General features: G+C 34.7%; 1 protein-coding gene across 2 annotated transcripts; it reads right to left on the bottom strand.

Moving 5' to 3' along the window:
* Positions 1 to 3,419: 3,419 nt before the first annotated feature.
* LOC120085153 (factor of DNA methylation 1-like) lies at positions 3,420 to 13,632 on the bottom strand. 2 transcript variants are annotated; one of them, XR_005483829.2, is made up of 9 exons: positions 13,328 to 13,632; positions 12,243 to 13,134; positions 11,761 to 11,942; positions 11,413 to 11,502; positions 11,001 to 11,288; positions 10,530 to 10,745; positions 9,105 to 9,371; positions 8,449 to 8,584; positions 3,420 to 3,735 (listed from the first exon to the last, which is right to left on the bottom strand). XR_005483829.2 is itself a non-coding variant. In XM_039041031.2 (8 exons), the coding sequence occupies exons 2-7, from the start codon at positions 13,132 to 13,134 to the stop codon at positions 9,141 to 9,143; spliced, it is 1,899 nt and encodes a 632-aa protein (XP_038896959.1). In that variant the 5' UTR covers positions 13,328 to 13,632; the 3' UTR covers positions 3,420 to 3,735; positions 9,105 to 9,140. The 2 variants fall into 2 exon arrangements, 1 of the variants encoding a protein (XP_038896959.1); XM_039041031.2 differs by lacking the exon at positions 8,449 to 8,584.
* Between the last annotated feature and the right edge of the window lie 8,004 nt (positions 13,633 to 21,636).

The raw sequence follows: 21,636 nt of genomic DNA, 5'->3' as shown, positions 1-21,636 counted from the left end.
CGTATGTTATTGATGTATATAGGTATAGAATGATATCCTTCTACATTAATAGTCATAAAGGATACCATTGATAGCTACCGTCAGTGATATCTTTCTATTGCCATCAACTTTCAAAAATTAACACTTAATGCTATATGCGATAGAAGTCTATCAATGAGAAGTCTACAAGTAATTATTACTGACATCTACTTAAGTCATATCACTGATGTTGGTGATAACTACCTAAGTTATATTGTTGATATTATTGGTACATGGATATCACCTAAGTATATCGCTAATATCACTCATATCGTGGCTATGAATGATATCCTTTTATCATTATGGTAGAAATAGTTAAAGATTGTCAATCTATTATTGTTCATGGTGATAGAAGTATTGTGTCTAATTTAATCTCTCTTTCCGAAAGATATCACTGATTTTAGATAGAAGGATATCACTGATTTTAGCAATTTATTTGTTGATTTATTGCTCATCTTCTTTAGAGCTAGTAACATGATAGTTACTATTAGTGATATCCTTCTGATATCATTGGTAGCTACTATTAGTGATATCAATATTGTCTATTCTACATACCTATCTTTCTATCTGGAGGATACATATTTCTAAAGTTATAGGTGTAGACGATATCCATAAATGCTAGTGCCAGTGATTGACATCTACATTTATAGTGATAGCTATTATAAGTGATATCCGTCTATTGCTATCAATGTAGAATGATATCATTGGTACATACTATTAGTGATATCCACCTTTTCTATTCCACATACATATTTGAACTACTGATAGCTACTAGTTGAGGTTTATTTATGTGATTGAAATTAGCATGTTATTATAAGTGATAGCTTCTGCCACTGATGTATTTCTATTAGTGATAGCTTCTATCACTGATAGCAACAATGATAGCAAGCTATATTAAGTCATGTTTAGTTTATATTACCAATAATGTATTGATATTGTATTGATGGTCTAGACTAATGTCATGTTATATCTTGATTTTAAGTTGTTGAAAAGACTGTTAAAAAAAAGCCCTAAAAAAATATAAACCAAATGTTGCAATTGAAAGTATAGAAGAGCTTGAGTAGAGGCCGAAGAGACAAACACAAGGAATATCGATCTCACTATCATTGACACCAGTCATTAACTAGGATTTGGTATCAATAAGAAACAATAACCTCATAAAAAAAATAAACACATTCAGCAAAATACATAGATATCAGTGGCTTTTGTTCTTATGTTTCTATTAGTGATAGTCACTATCACTGATATCCAATCTCAGTGGTTATCGTTGATATGTTCTGTAATGATAGTAGCTAAATCCTTTACTCTGAAAATTCCCAAAAATCTCAACGATTACAATACATAGTTACCAAAACTTGAAGAAAAGCTTGAAGAAAGAACTCCCATCGATCAAACCTTGAAGAAAACATTATTGAGCTTTAAAATCAAAATCTCCAATCGATCAAACATAGAAGAAAACGTTATCAAACCCTAATAATCACGAAGATCATTAATGTAGCTTCTCAAACCAACTTGTGTAGCAATGGTGAATGTAGTATCTCAAACCCAAAGATTTATAGCGACGAAGAATGGAAGAATGAAGAAATCGAAAAAGGAGAAGAAGGGGAAGAAATTAACCTACAAAAATCAGAAAAGAAAGAAAAAAGGGAGAGAAAACGAGGTAGAAGACGCGCGCACGCCCAGGACAAACTTGGAAATTTTAAAAAATTTAAAAGTTTCATATCCGCAATTACTTTTAAATGGTAACATATTGATAAATATTTTTACTGATTGTGCTTTCTATTATAATGCACTACATATATCAATTTTTGCCAATCACTATCCCACCCAAGTTTCGTAACCTGCCTCCACAAAAAGAGAAAAAATATGTATCTCACGAATTTACCCATGTAGTCCTTAATCTTTTAGATAATTCTTAAATTTACCCTTAGTGTTAAAAAAACAAATCAATCAAATACTTCCAATCTCTAGAAAATAATAGAAAGTATGTCACTCAATTTGGCATGCTAACTTGGAGAAATAAATTTTGTCCACCAGTGTTAATGAGTAGATTAGGTGTTTCATGAATCAAATCACATCTCATTATAACTTGCATGTCCAAACTCATGTCTGAATTTATTAATAAAACCATAATTCAATGATATATCAACTTCTTTGAGAATTTTATGAGATTAAAGACGAGTTGAACCACCTATTGGAATGCCTAAACAATGGCATGAGATTCATATTGATATTGAATTCCCGGGCATGAATGCTAACTCTATGATCTTTTTGGCTTTATGATGAGTCGCCTGCAAGTGCTTTTTGCTTGATTCTTGTTTCTGCTTTTGAGATGCATAAGTTTGATGTTCATTGGATTATTGTTTTATTTAGTTTTCTCATTATTCGTGGATTTCTTGTATCATAGATCCATTTTATATTTGTCTTTCTATCCTTTCTTTTCAAGATTTTCAAAAATGAAAAAATATTTACACAAAATAGCAAAATTTAATTTCTTTGATAGAGGTGGATAGAAATCTATTAATGTCTATCAATAATAGAAAACTTCTATATAATAGATGCTGATAGAAGTCTATCAATATTTTTTTTTCTATTTCAATAAATAGTTTTGATATTTTTTTCTATCCGTGAAAATTTCCTTTTTTTGTCCTCCCCTACAGTCTTATTTATATTTTTATTTCCAACTAATTGAGTTGACCATTGGCTCATCTTGTATTCCTTTATAATGAACAAATTTGCTATACTCTTTAGATATCAATGAAAAAAATCTCCAGGGAAGAATTTAGGCAACATAAACAGCAAGGACATCGAAGACAACGTAGAAATGCTGAAATTAATTAAACACTGAAGACCAAGAGAAATTCGTCAGCTTGTGCGGAAAAATATTGCATATGGTAAGTCAATCTCAAAACAAAATGTACTTTCCACATGTGACTGATTTAGAACAGAAACATTTCACAATGGTCAAAATTTCAGGCTCTTGTCTAAATTGAGGCCAAACATTTTGAACTGACCTTTTAATGTAAAGCTGGTGGAGGTGTTGATCGCAGAGAGTTGGAATTTTGCCACTAGTCAGTCTATTGGTATCTACTTCGAGAAAGCTGAAAGAAAATTTCTTTAATTGATCTATGAAAGAAATAAAAAATGCAGGTGTCCTGTATAATTAAGGCGTTAAGAAGGAACGAAACACTCACTAGTTTCATCCAAACTACAATACTTTGTTTCATGAATCAACTTTTGTATAATAAATTTAATAAATATATTTAAACTCATTGGATTATCACTTAAGAAATGAGAAGCCCTGCCAAATGGTTGAGTGATATACTTAGCATGCATTCTCCAAACCAGACTGAAAATAAGTCTAAAATTCATAATCAGTCAATTCAGAATCAAGACCCAAATGTTCAAAACCATCATGGCTGAGCATACATTAAATGAGAGCATCCAAATATAAGATGTCAGGAGTACAGGTCAGTATTCCCCAGGATCAGATATGTGATACTAATTTTCTTTTTTTTTTCTGTTTCTTTTTTGTTTTTCAATTTATTTTTTTCTTCCTTGGTAGCCCTTTACCTCTGGGCTAAATACTACAAACAGAAGTCAAGAAGATGAATTTGCTTCTCTGGTAGGAGTTGTTTGTTCCATTTACCACAGGAAATGGTCCCACTGGACAAGTTGCAAGCAATAAGGCTGTGCAATTATCATCGAATCCTTCACCTGATAATATGAAAGTCAATCAGTAAAACTAGAATAATTGAGAACAAGTTCTTGAACGATTGGCAACATAAAACTAGTCCAATAGAATTTGAATCTGGTTGCAGCAGGATGCATATAATGCAACAGTAGTCAAGGTTATGCAAATTTATAAATTCAAAAACAATAAGTACATCAACAAACCAAAGTCCGTTTCCTTCTTGTCCCAATGGATGTCTCCGCCTTTTTGATCCCATAGTTCTCCTAGTACAAGTAGGAAGACCCATGCATAATATCGTGGAAAAACTATATTATGAAAAAATCCATGCCCCGGTCAATCTCTAATAGGAGTGATTTTCCACCAGTATTCCACGAGAGGGAAAAATGAATTGTGCTGCAACCACATAATTTCAAAACAAAAGGGAGTGGGGCCCCGTGATGAACTGCCAAGGGTTAGAAGAATCGAAAAGTGATTTGATGTAGGAAGATCGAATACTTTAGGAGACCTTTCAATCACCTTTTCCATTATGAAGGACGGATCAATTTGAGAGAGGATTGGAGAGTCTCGAAAATATGACCAAGTGAACATTCCAGTTTGGAAAGGAGTGTCAAAGGGAGGATGCTTCAATGAAGGTATTAAAGAGCTTCATATTTCTTAACACACTGCCCGAAAGACCATGGGTGACATTGAAATCACCCCAAAAACCAAGAATCAGAACAACTGCATGATAAGTCACTTAGTTCTTACCAAAAAAGGAATTCTGTAAGAATTAGAGGGACTATACATGATTGACAGCCAAAAAGAGAGACCATCAGCAAGGGAAATATGAATAGAAAGGGAATATTCACCTCCAGAAACATCCAGCACTACCAAAGATGGGTCATTCCACATAATAATGACACCAATGCATCTAAAGCTGACCAACCAATATGGCGAGAACTACAAAGGGATTTGATAGTAAGGCGATCAACAGAGGGCAGCTTTGATTCTTGAAGCAAGACTAGTGGGGTTATGCTCGAGGATGAGAGATTTAACCACAGCCCATTTCTCCATGGATCCCAAACCATGAACATTCTAGCATATGGTAACCATAGAGATGAAGAGCTTCCACCCAATGACTGCTTGGAGGCAGTTTTGTCATAATCCAAAAAGAGAAAAGTCTATTAAGCTCATTAACGAATTTATTCTTTTTTTTTTTTTTTGGTCATCTTAGACCTCTTTGTCGCCAATGGAATACACATGATGCATGAGCGTCTCCAAAAAACTCTGTTTTGGGACAAAATCCTCTATCATTAAAGGATGAGCATTGGGATCGGCTTGAAACAAAGACATGACTGCCAAAGAGCAGGGTTGAGGGCAGTAGAGGGCCAGAGGGTGAGGGAGGGGAGGAAGAGGGCTAAGGGCTAGAGGTTGGATCATCTTGATCAGTTTCCACAAAAAGAAAACCAATACTGAGGAAGGATGAGCAGGTGATCATGTTAACGACTCTTTTGTTAGGTGCGTTTATGAGGACTAGGTCTGGCGACGTGAGGGTGGTAGAAGGAGACGGGTTTTAAGATGGACCCAATAAAGTCGAGTAGATCAGCTATAGCAGGAGAATGAGGGTCGAAGGCGGGTTGGGAGGGCCGAAAAGAGACAGGTTCAAGCCAGAGAGCGTAAAAGGGTAAAAGTCAGGGTTAAAGGAAACTATGTGAAGGAAGAAACAGATGGGAGGTCTTTCATCGAGGAAGGGATGGAAAAGGCTTGAGCTTTGTTTGTATGAACATGGTTGAAGCTAAACCAGAAGAAGATGGCGAGGGGGAAAGGTCATAGGAGTACTGATGTGAATAAAAAAAGAAAGGGGACCTCCACGGCAGAGCAGCTCGAGGGTATGGTCCCAAAATGCCTTCTAAAATGTCAACATTGTGTATTGGTCTTTGTGCCATTTGATTAGAGCTTTTTTTTTCGCTAGTAAGAAACCATGAAGAAAGGGTTGATCATTATGAAGACGAGAGACAGATTAGATGATGAAGGCAAACTAAGTTTTGCAGTAATGAAAATCGATTCATTTTCTTTTAAGTGATGGTTCAATTTTGTAAATTTCAACTGGAATGATCCCACTTGTTACCAGGACTTCGGCATGGTCGCTTCCATCATATCGAACAGCTCTATGGGCTTCAAACGAATTAACAGAGCAATAGTGGTTGATATTTTGCTAAAGAGCGCACATGATGTTGCACCAATTATCATCAAAGTGCTTTTGGAAGAAAAAAATGGAGTTATGTATGGGGCTACAAAGGAGAAATCCTTTTGCTTAAAAGCAATTGATTTTTATGATTACTTGATTAAGGCTTCTTTAAAGGAGACAACCCTAGGGGTGGGTATAAAGGTAGCGGGTGATGAATCACATATGATAATGGGTGGGTTAGGTGGCTTAGTAGAATGGAGCAAATTATAAAAATCTTTCCAACCTCTTCTTTCTTCTCCAATAGGGACAAAAATTTTGTTGTCCCTCCATTTTCTTCAACTTTTGCAATATTTGCTATTCAGCTCTTCTAGTTTGTGGTCTTCTTGAATCTCGACCCAAATAGTTTGGTCACCTACTCAAAATTCTTTAAGAATTTTTGGTTGAGATGTGAGAGAGAACATATGGACACATGGAAACTCGAATGATGCCATTGAAAGGAAGACCGGTGGATAGGAAACAAAAAAACTCAATCCCAAGTTGCTTTTGTGATTCTGATCTGGGAGCCTCTATATTCGCTCTCTGTTTCAATGGAAAAAAAATAAAATAAATAAAATAAAATTCACTTTATGGATGCTAACATACGGGGTTATGGGTAACATTTGGTGGGGGAGACTGGAGGGGGAGCCACGGGTGAAGGTGAGCAACGGAGAGGTTAGGGGAAGCTTGCATGATGGATTCCAGTGAGGGAGGGGAAGGGCAAGTGATGTAGCCTAAAAGATAAAATGAAAGAAATCTCCAAGATTAAAATCAAAGTCTTCAATATCGATTAGAAGTTATCAATACAATAAGAAATTTCCTCTATTTATAGAGAATTGAACAACAGACTAATCCTAATCCTAATTAATCAAAGTAACTATTCCTATTCTTAATCAATCAAGGAAACAAGTTTTTATATCTTATCAACTCCTTATGTTGTAGGTCCCAAGAGTTCACAACTCCCTAGGCTTCGTAACTCTTCACTCCTCACTATTCCACTTCTTACCCTAAACACCCCCTAAGGATTTGACCAAGATACCCTAATTTATCCTAATCCTACTACATCATTCTATCCCTAAAAAGAAAATTATAAAAAAAAAAAAAAAAAAAAAAAAAAAAAAAACTCATCCTTGAGTTTCAACAAGAAAATCAAGAATATAAAGTTTTTTACTCAATGATTTATAAAAATCCCAAATAAAATCGTTGGACCATGGAGATCTTAAGATTGAAGGAGCCCATAGAAAAGCTGAGAATTGTAGAGCATGACCCTCATCAAAACATTTCTTTGGTTGCTTAGAATTGTATACTCGCCTGCCACCAAAAGTTTGCTCAATCATTTTAGCCTAAGCTGGAGTATCAAAGCAACCCATAAACCTACTTGAAAAGTTGTTGCTTAACCAAAATTTGTAAAGGAATGGGTTGAAAATAAACCAGCCCAAACGTGGAGAATAGGAAGAGACAATCACGTTTTTCTATATTGATTTTTGCTTTTTCATGTATAGCAGGCTATGTAATTTAATATTAGGTTGCATGGATTTGGTGGGCCTCTTTTTACGTGGGCTTACATTTATAATTAAAAAAAAAAAGGACGAATTTCACCCAGGCGTAAGGCGCGGCCAGGCGCTGCAAGGCGAGCGCCTGCTTCAACCTGCACGCCTCAGTGACAGATGAGGCGCAGAGGGCTCCGGTCACCTCACCTCTCGCCTCTCGCCTCAGGCGCACGCCCAGAGTCGCCTCAATAACACTGGTTGAAATAAACCTATCAAAAGGGAGACAGAATCAAAATTGGTGAGGACTGAACCCGCTGCATCACACAAATTTGAAGGGGTTAGATCGTGTGAAACATGTGTCAAGAATTGAGCATACATGTTGGGTCGGATTGTGTGGGTCAGGTCAAATGGATCCTATGTTCCCACATATTCTTCCTAGTTGTCTTCCAAGCAATCAGCTGCAACTAGAGATTCGAACTGCTTCAAATCGGGTTGCCCATGGTTGCTGTCTTCTTTGTTGGGATTGCTGCCATCTATTGACATCTTTTTCTTTCTTGAACTCAACTTCCTAAACTTTTGCCCTAGATTTTTCTTCGCTCATTTTTTCTTTGCTTAGTTGGTCCACGCGTGGATTCCATTCTTTTGGGATTTCTGTCTTACGTATTTCTTGCAAGATTACACAACCTTGGTTGAATTCTTGATCTTTTGTTAATCCAGCAAGCTCTTGTTTTTTATTTTCTTGAATTATTTATTTTTTGAATTCAAGGCATTGTTCTGAAAGCTGATCCATGTTTTGAGTCACCTTTCCTAACATTGGATTCCTTCCTTTTACTCTCTTTTTCATTTCCTCCAATACTTTAGGATTGATGCACGCTTGAATAAGTTTCAGCCTCATAATTGTTGTAGGACTGATTGTTGGTTTCCTTGAATATGTTTCAACCTTTTTTGGTTGCTCTCCATGACCAATAAAATGATTTCTACCCCTAAATGTATTGGTTCTAATATAAAATTCCATTCTTAGATGATTCTTTAAAAGTTTCAACCTGAAAAGATTCCTCCTTGTAATTAGATGTGTTGTTTAGAACGAGCATGGCTCATGAAGCTCCCTCTTGTGATCAACATCGCCAAAAATTCCCAGTCTTCCACTTGTGGCAGTCAACGTTGGTCCAAGCAGTTGCTCTAATACCAAATTCATGCAGCCCAAAGGAATAAATAAGAGAAATCTCCAAAAATAAAATCAGTTTATTATTTATTAAAATTTATCAATACAATAAGACAATTCTTCTATTTATATACATATATTCTTTATCTGTTCAAAAAGATATCCTCTATTTATAGATAATTGGACAGCAAACTAATCCTAATCCTAATTAATCAAAGAAACTAGTGATAATCCTAATAAACCAAGGAAACTAATCTTCATCCTAATCGATTAAGGATTTGACCAAGATACCCTAATTTACCACAGTTCTATTGCATTAGGGGGCAGGGCGGGGGTTCGAAAGGACAAGTACATCCAATCATGGTAATCATCCATACTTCTAACCGACAAGTTTTCAAACACCAAATATTGTGAGGTCATGTGATGGTTTGATGAGATGGGCTAACGTACATGCAAATTGACCTATATACATTGGATACAAGAGAAAAGGAAAATAAAGAATTGAATTTTAGGTAACAGAAAAAGATGAGATAACACCTTCCTCTCGTGTTCTCTTCCACTTCTCGGATCTTCTCATGTTCTCTTTCGTTTTAGTGACTTGATGCTCTTAACAATATAGTTGATGACCTCCTTCAAAGTAGCTTTCCTTCCCTCCTTAAAGTTCCATAGCTCAGGTACAGAATAACGACCACTTGGATTATATTCATTTATTTCTTTAAGGGCAGTTACGACAGCATTGTATATCTCATCACCCCATTCCTGCTTGAGACCTTTCAGTTTCTCATCGTCCTCATCAATATTTTCCTGTCATGTATCAAATGTTTCATAATACAATTTTCAATTAGTCAATCCAGAATATGGAATGAAAATACTACTTTAACCAAACAACTATATGAAAAACATCATTAAAACATTTTTACCAGCTATACTGTCTATCAAGACTAATCAAATAATCAGAAGAGAATTCATACGATGAAGCATAGAAAAAGACACGGATGCCTGTTATCAACAGAAGGGATTCTAGGGGAAAGGAAGTTAGGTGGAAGAAGATGTCTTATTTGGGTGAATATAATGAAATGAAAGGTATTCCAAAATTTTCTCGAGTGAAGGTTGGATATATTTTGAAACCCAGGTTTTGGGGTCAAATAGTTGCTTTTCAAGCAAATCCTTCTCTCATAATTTGTTTAAGGGTGAAACAACTTTGGATGGTCAATTGTGCACTAAAATTTGAAAGAAACGTGTCCTGAAAAGGTAAAAGTGTTTGATTGGACAGGTTCTCTCCAGAGTCCTTTCTGGGATTCAAGTCATCAATGTAATTTATTTATGGGATGCAAAAAAAAAAAAAAAAAAACCCCGCATTTGTTTTATCTTATTGGTTCAACAGAAACATGTGGCATTTTTTTCTACAAGTGGCAAGTTTGTGGAAAGCTTGGATCCAGCATCCATCTGCTAAATCGAATACTAACCTCAATCTGAAAGGACTAAACACAAGGGTAATATGGTCATTAGAAAGGAAGTTTTTTTTAAAAGCATGTTAAGAGACTATTTGTTATAACTAGTGTGATCATGCATTAGGGGAAGTAGCCAAAGTGTGGTGATTTAATCTTGAATACGCTTGAGAAGGAAGGTGGCCCTAACAACCTCAAGTTACTTGGGAGATGGAGTTTCTTTTTTTTCTTTTTTAGTTCAGCATGCTGTGGAGGGATTCGAAACTCATACCATTTTATGATTGAGAGTACATTTTTTATGTCAATTGAGCTATGCTCACTTCGGCCAGGTTAGTTAGAAGTATGTTACTGTCCTTTCCTCTTGTTCTTTCAGGACATTTTCCCAAGCCTATACAAGATCTCTAACCAGTTTTCAGCCACTACCAAGGGATATATATAGATCACTTATTCAAACATTTGGAATGTCAGTTTCCACAGCGACCAAAAGGATGGTGAGAAAGACATATTCAGGTACCTGGGAATCCCCATCGATGGTAACAACTTTAAATGGATGCCAATTTGGATCCGTCAAATTATCCTGCCACAAGGAGCATAAAGTGGAGGCTTGCACCATTGCCTCGTCAGGAGAAAATCTCTGTTTGCAAGTGTTCTGGAACGGTTTAATATCAATATCCCCCATTCTCTTTATTCCAATATTAACACGGGCATTTGATGATTGGTCTTGCAATCCCTGCACAAAGAAATCATTGGTTGGTGAGAAAAGAGTATATGACAACATAGTTGTATGTCTTATCTTCTCTTCGTATTGGGAATAAGTTGGCAAACCAAGAGAGAATCATAAGTAATTAGAAGGGTACTTCTTCCTTTCAAAAATAATAATAATAATAATAATAAATAAATAGAAGGGTCTTTCTTCCTAGTGTTTGTCCATGGCAACGTAATAAAGTTTAGGATGCACAAATTAGAGAATAGGAAAGAACATTACAGCTATTAATTCTTTACGGGCCTCTTGTAACTCATCATTGCTTTCACGCTCCTTGGCAACAAGAGTTCGATACAGTTCGTGCAAATCATTCAAATCCTCAACCTTTTGATTTAAATCATCATCCATTTCTTTCATCTTCTGTTTCACTCCTTCATCATCTTGATCCTCAAGATGCTTCATAACCTGTAGTTTCCCTTTTAATTCTTGAATTTCCATTTCCAGCTTCTGCTTGGCATCCAGCTGCTTTTCCAGCTGAAGAATCTTGCTTAAAGCCTCTTCTTTCTCTCTCTGGATAAATAAAAGTTATCAAATCATTGCTTCTTAACGGAAGATTAATAATAATAATAATAATAATCTAATGCATACAGTTGGTATACACCAAATGTACTAAAATCACTAACAATAAACAAACCTTCTGTTCTTCAACAAGACGTAAAACATTTTCATCAGCCCTCCTCTGTTCCAAGGAAGCCAATTGGAGCGAATTGTTCCTCATATCATTCTAGGACAAGGAAAAAATGAAAATGATTATAAACCATGACAACTTTAATCATAAAACAGACATAAGTTTAAGCTTTTCATGATTACTAGGGCCCACATCTTAAATGCAAGAGAACGTCGTACGAAATACAAAGTAAAAAATAATAGGGTAAAGACATCAAGTTCACAAACCGGATGATAAGAGAACATAGATACTACAGGAAAAGCAAGTAATTTCTTAATTGTCTTGAAGTTATGAACACAGGATGCATCATATCACCTTTTTCTTCTCTTCATCAAGTTTTTGTCTCTCGAGTTCAGTCAATGCTTCGCGTTTGTTCAATTGCTTACTCCAGGAATCAAGTTTCTTTTTCTTAATCTCCAATTCTTGGTGCAATTTTTCTTGTTCTTCTAATATTCTTCGAACATTATCTCGTGCAAGTCTTTGTGTCTTTCTGGTTTCTGAGCAGAATAAGACAAATCATAAATATTTGGTTATGTAACATAAATACACACTTGGTGACCACTTTAAAATCTCTTTTCCCTGGGGAGATCATAAATGTTGAGCAAATATGGTCATCATCTTTATGAGGATGGTTTAGAGCAAAATTGAACTTTAATTATGGAAATTGAATATGTGTTCATGTTATCATTTTCATATTAGTGTTATGAATATAAACAGTACATTTAAGCAATATATACGAGAAAATGAGCTCAACATTCATGCATATATACTCCCGCACACAAACAAAAAAGAACAACCTTCAACAAAAGCATGGTGAAGCTGATCTTTCTCTTCAAGCATCCTACTTAAAGACATAGTCTTCTCATTGTACTTGTATTGTAGTTCATCCAGATTTTCATTCGTCAAATCAATTTCATGCGTCAGATTCTCCACAACAGTATTTCTACTTTGAGTTGCTTCATTCACAATGTCTGAGACAGTCCTCAATTTCCCTCTTTGTCGAAGAAACTCTCCTATAGGCTCATTTGAATTATAATCATCAGCCCGTGCACACCAACCATAAATATCCAAGCTGGTATTTGTCTTGGTTTTCCAATTCTTTTTGCAATGATTGTTGGTCTCAAACAATTTTTCGAAGTCCGTTGCATTCACAAAACCATTCCAATCATTATTGAATTCAACTATTGCCTGAGCTTTCGGTTCATTATCATTCCAAAAAATATAAACATCTAATGGTCTATATTTAGCAAACTTTTTTATCCAATATGCTGAATCACAGACTGTCTTTCTATCCTCCCCTACCTCTATATTGACTATGACACCCATCCACGGCCATACATAAAGCTCTTTTTCAGAATCCTGACTGATAGGAGTTGGTGGAGCTGGACGCTGTGTTTGGTCTGCTTCAGAAGCTAGCTCATTCTCCAGATATTTTGCTAAAGCAAGATGGTTCGCCTTCTGTTTAGCATTCCTGTTCTTAGAGCCTTTACTCACTCCAGAAGCATGCTGAAGTAAATCCTTATATTTGTAGTCCTGTTTCTTCTTGCCCATACAGAACGGGCATCTAAGAATTCCATTTGCTGTTTTTACAACAAGCTTTCCAGTCCTCAGCTGTTCATATGGTTTCTCAGCGTAGTCATTGATCTCTGAGTCACTAAAATCTGACTCTTCTTCACTGCTGTAGTCCATCTAAACAAGCAAATCATTTTGAGAATAAGTCAAACAAAAATGGCAGAATTATACATCATTAAATATTGATCATTCAAGGAAACAAAGCCACACATCATGAAATGTCCATCTAAATATCACATCTCCAACAAAAATTGATGATAGAACCAAAAAAAAAAAGAAGGAAAACCCTAGCCGTCGTCGTGCACAATACCTCCGGCGAATCTCTAAGTTAGTAGGTTCTTGTTGGCGACGGCTGGAGAAGAACGCTCGAGATCTCCCCGAAAACACCCGATTTTGCCTCCAGTTTGCTCGTGGTACCGTCGCAGGTTGGTTTTCGTTGTCGAAGCCTTTTAGTTCAGTTCACTCCAATCGTCTGTCAACAAGGACTTGATTTTCACAATAACTTGATATTCGGTCTGGTCTGGTTTACTCTCACAGGTTGGGTTCGGTCCACAAAACTTGGTTTGGTTCAGTCGGTAATAGAGATGTTTCAAGGGTTGTTTTGGATGCAGAGTTGAGATAGAATATCTGAAGTTCATATATATGTGGAGTTCATATGTCTGTGTTTGAGATGCAAAGTTATTTGGTCTGAGTTCATATGTTTATGTTTGAGGTACAGAGTTGTTTGGTATGAGTTCATATATCTGTGTTTAGGGTACAGAGTTCATATATCTAGGTATCTTATGCAGTTTTTTGAAATTTTTTTATTCAATAATACGCTTTTATGATTATTATTTTTGTTTTGAAACTTTTTTATTCAATAATTCTACCCATCTTTATTTGAATAAAATATGGATTGTAATTTTTTTCTTTTAATTTTTAAAATTTTTCTTTTCTTCGGCCATAAACAACAATTAACTCATTACATTTCTTCTAGAAGTATATTTAAATAAAATGAGAAATCAAAGTGAAATCAAAACTATTAATTCTATCTAATTTTTCTCCATGAATTTCATTATCATCATCTTCTTCTTCTTTGTTGCTCTATATTTTTACTATATCATGAATTTTTTTAATTAAATCTCTCCCATCATTGTAACTGTCAATGAAATGTCACCATATTTCCTCAATAATTTCACTTTCATTTCCTCTAAATTTGGAAAATCATCAGATAACAAATATCTATTTTTCACTAATTTTTGCTAGAAAATGTTCTAGGAAAAAATTTTCATTTTATGGTTTTTTTTTATATGTTACGTACTTCTCAATTATATATATACTTTTCATCTAAGTATTCTTAACACTCATTTGATATGTGAATTTAAATAAATAAAAATATTTTTTTACAAATTTTTACGTATAAATATTGCACTTAATGTAGACAAAATAATATTTTTATATAATTAACAACCATATAACATACTTTAACAGTCATCCATCTTATAGTAGTCGAAAGTAGTTGTCAAAGTTGATTATCGAAGATGATTTTTACTGGAGTTTATAGTCAGAGGTGGTGGTTGAGCCTGAAGTTAGTTGCATGAAGGTGTATTGGAGTTGGTTGTTGAAATTTGTCATCGAATGTGGTTTTCGAATCCCAGAGTTGGTCGAGCGAAAGTGGTCGTCGAAGTTGATAATCGAAGATGATTTTCGCTAGAGATTGTAGTTGGAGGTGACTGTTAGAGTCCGAAGTTAGTCGCATGAAGGTGGTATTAGAGTTGGTTGTCGGAGTTTGTCGTCGAAGATGGTTGTCAAAGCCCCGAGATTGTTGTCGGAGTTGCTCGCTCAAAGGTGATTTTCATTGGAGTTTGTAGTCGGAGTTTGTTGTCGGAGCCAATGGGTTATCTAAGTTGGTAACGCGAAGGTGATCGTCGGAGTTGGGTCACCAGAAGTAGTTGTTGGAGGCCAGAATTGGTTGTCAAAATTGGTCGCGCGAAGGTTGTCAGAGCTCGGAGTTGGTCGCCGGAGCTATTATCAGAGGTGGATGTTGGAATTTGGATTTCGTCACCAGAATTATCATCGTAGGTGGTTGTCGGAGCCCAGAGTTGGTCGCCGAAGTTGTCATTGGAGGTGGTTGTTAGAGCCCGGAGTTAGTTCTCGGAGTGTCACAGTAGTTGATGGGTAGAACCATTGAAAACATGGAAAGAAGAGAGAGTTGAGGTGAATTGGTAAAATATACCAACTCAACTCCACCAACATTTAAAGTTGGTGGGCCAAACAATGAGTTGATATATTAAACCAACTCAACTCAACTCATGTTAGTGAGCCAAACACCCCTTTATTGTTTTTAGGATGGGCCGGGGATGGGGACTGGAAACCCATTTCCACCACCTATTTTAATCTTCATCTCTATAAAATTCATCGTCCCCAACTCTTATTTCAATCCTACTTCAAATCTTGACTTAATTTTATAGGGATCGTGGTGGAAATTCTTCACAAGAAATTTATGGGAAAATGGCATAGACAGCCTAAAATAGAAGACTCAAATGGAAAATGGGTATTTTTTTTAAAACCATTGAAAAAGTGGTCTTATGCTTATGTCATCATTTATGAAATTATCACTTTAACCTCAAAGGCATTCTTCTTCTCTTTTCTTTATTTTACAACGTTTTTTTTTTCTGAGTTTCTTCTTACTTTTTTTAATCTTTTTTTTACAATTCTTTTTTTTACAATTCTTTTTCTTTTTTTTTTTTTTTGCATGTTTTCTCTGCCTTTTTTCTACGTTTCTTCTTTTGTTTCTTCTTTCTTTTTTTTCTGCATTTCTACTTCTTCCTATTTTTCTGAGCATCATATATCGTGCATCAAGCATTGTGTATTGTGCATCGATACACAATGCTCGAGCATGAAGCATCGTGTATCATGCATCGAGCATTAAGCATTGTGTATCGAGCATAGAGCGTACTACATAGAGTGTAGAGCATAGAGCATGGAGTGTCGTGTATCGTGCATCGAGCATTGAGTGTCGTTCTTAGTTGCAAGTGCGCGGATGATTTTCAAGGTCGAATTGGTAAATTCACAGAGTGCTGACGCAAACAAAAGACCACTTTTCATTCATTTTTAAAAAGGGACCAATTTTTCATTAAAACCCTTAAAAAAGGACCAAAATTTGTGGGATCAAATTTCCTGGGGGGAATTCTTTGTTTTTTTTAAAAAAAAATTATTCATTTTTAACAATTTTTTAAATTTATTTTCAACCAAATACAAATTTTTAAAATTTCTATATTAAAAGGCCATTTTCAATCAAGTTTCGAAATATCAATGTCGATGGAAATAACAAGGTTCTAATTGTATGGAAATATCAATGTCGATGAAAATTATAAATGTCTCTCTAGAGTATAAATTTAAAAATAAATGAAAAAATAATTATGAAATAATATAAAATTTAAAAATATTTTGAGGTGAAGTGATATGAGAGTGAAAGTTTTTAATGGTAAAAGAAACAAAACTCATATCAACTCATTTTTTAGGTGAAATGATGTGAAAAAATTAATGGGAAAGTCTAAATGATTAAAAATAATTATAGATTTTTTTTTTGTGGTGTTTCAGATTCAATTTATTTAGAAATGAATGTTTTGGATTGAAAATAAAGTTCAAATTGAGAAAAGTTGAAAACTAGAAGAAAAAATAGCACATTGACAAAGGTTCATACTTCAGAAATGATGTTGGCGTGTAAAACTATACAATTATGTGTAATCGCGACCATAAACTAAAAAAACTTAAACTGAGCTAACGTAGCTAATCATAATTTAAAAAAAAAAAAAACTCGAAATATTCTCATAATTTCCAAATTTCGTCCAAATATGAAAAAAAAACGAAATTTTCATCTACTAAAATTTTGAGGCCATCGAAATCTTGAGACAATGGAAATTTCTCACCATGTTTCCAATACAAATTTTTATTTGAATAACGCATTATGGAATTTCTTACTAAAAACAATTATATTCCATGTGTGAAGATATAATTGATATCTTTAGTTCCCATAATTTCTATATATTAAAATTTAGATATCACAACATTATAAAATTAATATAATATATGTTTAATCAATAATTCTCGCCTCCTTCGGGGCAAGCTCCATGGGTTAAATGGGCATCTTTAGTCAATATACCCAAATTTAGTCCAGCCCACAAATGCGATCAATTTAGAGAAATTAAGTTATGGTTTTTTTTTTTTTTTTCTTTTAAACCTCACAACATTTTATTTCATATTATTTATTACCTATTGCCTAATACATGTCAAATGAGCAAATTCATCAAATCATAGGTAGCTACAACCAATTTATCATAAGTCTTAGTTTTTCCCAACTAAATAACCATCCTTAAGCTTTTTCTTATCGTAAATCTTCTTCATAAATTATTGATTTCGAAGGTTTTTTTTATCATGACTTAGTTCGTCTTCTTTTTTGATACTCTCATTACATTACAATGAAAAAGTTAGAATTGTACAAGGCAAATTTTCAGTAATTGCAAGAAAATGAACCATTAAACTGGCTAAAGATATTACTAGAGACGTCCAATTCCCACGAGAACGTGGATTCCCTATTTAGGCGAGGAATGGGGGAGGAAGTGGGGGAAAAAAATCCTCGTGAGCTAAACGGGGATGGATTCCCTGTTCCCGCCCCTGACCTCGGTCTCGCCCTGATTAGCTTTTACATATTTATTTAGTATAGTTATCTAATGTTATGTTATTATTATTATTATATCAATATTACATTTAAATTTTAAATTTAATTATTTATTAGAAAAGATAATGAATATGTTTAAATTGAATGTTTATATTTAGATTATATATGTGAATAATTTGATTTATATTTATCATATAAAACAAACCATAACAAACAATTTAGTGATAAAGTTAATTATTTAATTAAAATTTGCTTACATTAGTGATTTAAATTAATTTCCATTTTACAAAAAAAAAAGTAATGGAGAAAAATTCCCGGGGAACCTGATCCCCGCGGAGAATTCCCGCCCCGATCCCCATGGAAAATTTCACGGGGATGGAGAATGAAATTGGGAGCGGGGACAAGGATGGGGAATGGCATCTCCGACCCCACCCCGCCCCATGGACATCTCTAGATATTAGAGTAAAGTTTGTTCTCCATGTCCCTAAATTAGCTTGTAATCTCTTGTATGTTAGTAAGCTTTCGAAAGATTCTAAATATCGTATTGTTTTCTTTGAACTCATTGTATTTTTAGAACAAACCTCTACGAGGATGTTTGTGTTGGGGTTGATGCCTTGAATCTCGCGGTCTTGTACTTTGTAAACTTTATTTGTACAAATTGATTATTTATTTAATAAAATAAGTGTTATTTTATTGACATTTAGTTGTAATAACCCAAAACCAATAAACTAAGATCTAAGGTTATTCAATGTAGCTTAAACATGTATGTGGTGACATAAAGGTGGATCATGTTTAAGTAATAATCTAAACGGTCTGTAGTAGATGGATAAGGCTGGGTACCTTATCCTGGTGACACTACGGATACGACCCGCTTTGTAATTGTTACAACTATTGCCTGAGCTTTCGGTTCATTATCATTCATGTGGAAACATCTGAGGGGGGATATCCTATACAAAGAGTGCGTATAAGACTGACCACGAAATGATTAGTCTCTCTTTATAATATCGTTACTAAAAGAGACTTACATTTCACCAATATGACTAAATGTGACTTGACCTTAATCTTAAGTGAGTTGTGAACTCTTGCCTATGAGGGCGGTTCTTTAATCTGCGTGCGCGAGAGTGGCCAGATTCGTCGACTCAATATGCATACTATTTTGGAGATTAGTTTGATTGGGGAGTTGGGAACACAACTATATAAGAAGGAATTCACTCCTTCCCATTGTTAGGGTAAGTAGATAAATTGCTCTCCTAAGGGCTGATTCCGGGTCTTGAACAATGAGGCGTCTCACCCTCTCTTGGCCCGAGAGGGGTTCAGTTATAGTTAGACTATGACTAATTGTTCATTAGAGGGATCAATGGTACTTAAGGAGTTAGATGTAATTATAGGGGTAAAACAGTAAATTTGACCCATCTGTACTTACAAACAATTTGTGAAGAGTCAACGCACTGTTGATTGGTTATATCTAATGAACACAGAAATATATTTAGAGTGTGAAGAGTGCAACTATCAATCTTTAATGGAGTGAGCGACAGTTAATGAATGAGGATTAATTTAATCAAAGAGTTTAATTAATTAATCTCGTATCGTTTGAGCTTCAATTTGTAAGTCCATAAGGTTTCCTTGTTAGCTCAATAAGGATTAATGAGAATCAAATTAAATTTAGATTGATTTGAATTGTTCAAATTAATTAAGGAAATTAATTGTATGAGATACAATTAATAAAGTTTAATGAGAGAAATAAATATTTGAATATGATTCAAATATTATTTATATGAATATAATTCATATAAAAGCTATAGGCTAAAATTAATGTGAATATGATTCATATTAATACTATAGGTTATATGAGAGAATATAGACTATAGGTTGTATTATATGTGATATAATTTAAACTAGGTTATATGTTATATGTGATGTAAAATATAGTTTAATTTTAATATATATTAAAAATTTTGAATTCGGAAATTAACTCCCAAGTTATGGAAGGAGTTATTTTGATAATCCCTCACATTATTATGTTAAAAAATGAAATAGTGCAGAGGAGTGATTTGGGGATTTACTTCAACGTGAAATCATTTTTTTTTTTTAAATCTTTTCTCACTACATCTTTTCCTCTAGCAATTTCTCTATAAAAAAATCACTCTCCTTCCCTTTCACAAAAGGTAAGAATAGAAGCCCACAACTCTCTGTGATTCTCATCTTGAGAATAACAAGGTTTCTATTGTGGTGGTGTCCAAAGGAGGTTGTTGCTGATCGTTTTGGTTGTTGTGTTTGTGACCTTGCTGTTGGAGAGGAATACGTGAAGAATCGATTCGTCAAGGATATGTATTCCATTTCTCTTTCCTCTCTGTAAAGTTTAATAGAAAGCATGCTTAGATTTGTAGATGTTTATCTCGTTTCCGTCGTCCATTGTTTTATAATTTTTGTAAAACGAAAAACTAAGACACAGATGCGTTTATACGCTTCCGCTATGGGAACTTCAATCCCTTCAATTGGTATCAGAGCATAATTGTGTCTCTGATTTTTTGTAACTTGAAATCATAGTTTTTGTGGGTTTTAATTCTACATTTTGAATACATGGTTTGCACTTTGATATTTAAAAAAAAAAAAATTGGCATTAGATTTACTACTTTAAAGAGTTTAAGAGTTTAAAGTTGTAAGGGCTCGGTGTTTTGGGTATTTAATTTTTGCAATCGAGTCTATAAGTCCATATCACTCTATTTACAAGTGTTTATGATCAATTTGGTGTCATTTGGAGAAGGAACAGAGCAAGATAAACAAATGAATTGCAGCAGAGGTTGCATCCATCCTTGGAATGTAAGGCGCAATGTAATTATGTTGCACGTTACGCTGCACGAACACCCCAACAGCACGAACGACCTCTACAGAACCTTGACGGCGTCAAGTTGAGTATGACACCATCAAGAAGGGTACCTTGGTATTCTCGATGTGAGAATCCAGAGGTGGGCTCAGTGTAGACTTGGATTGGGGCAGAAGAAGAAGGATTCAATGATCGTGTAAACGATCGAGCAAGTGGGAGAAGGATGAACCTATCGTATAGGTCGATGCCCAATCGTCTAGCAAAAGCAAAGTGATCGTTTAGCTCATCGATTAGTAGCGTGTCTGTCGCCTACAAACACTACACGATCGTTTACCTTTTTCAAGCTGTCGCTTAGTAAATCCGTATTTACTTGACAACTTCTTTTCCGAGAGAAAATTCACAAATTCAACATTCGCAAAACTTACTAAAATTAGGAAAGCAATTTTCCTTTTATCTCACGGTTACCATGAATCACCAATAACCACCCACTCAATTGGTTATTAGAGAAAAAGATTTAATTATCCAATAATTAATATTATTATAAATATAAATGATAACCAACTTATCATACTATATTTATAACCTATAGTTTTAATATTTCATCTCATGAAACATATAAACCATAGTTCTTTTTCTATTCCATGGTACATAACGTAAATCTCATTTACATTAATCCTCCATTAGATGTATCTCATACACCATAATGATCATATTATATATAATCAAAATACCTCTTGTCAATTTGAACATTTCAAATCAACACCAAGAACTGATCCTCAACTGAATCCATTGAGCTACCAAGGGGACCTTATGGACTTATAGCTCGAAGCTCCAATGGTACGTGAATAACTGACTAAACTCTTTAGTCATGGGATCCGCCATCCGTTAACTGCCAGACACTCCACTAAAGATCGATAGTTGAACTCTTCTTACCACAGGTATATTATGTGTCCATCTTAACCAATCAACAGTGCGACAACCTTTCACAGATCGCTCATAAGTACAGCTGGGCCAATAACCGTTATGCCCCTGTAGTTACATCTAACTCCTTAAGTACCACTGATCCCTCTAATAAACATAAGTCATAGTCCTACTATGACTAAGTCCTCTCTTCCAAAGAGAAGCTGTGGCCACT

This window comes from Benincasa hispida, chromosome 9 (genome assembly GCF_027475165.1).
Source record: "Benincasa hispida cultivar pf3 chromosome 9, pf3_genome.v1.1, whole genome shotgun sequence".
NCBI classification, from domain to species: domain Eukaryota; kingdom Viridiplantae; phylum Streptophyta; class Magnoliopsida; order Cucurbitales; family Cucurbitaceae; genus Benincasa; species Benincasa hispida.
Note: the sequence above shows the minus strand (reverse complement) of the source record. Positions and strands in the feature narration are given on the sequence as shown.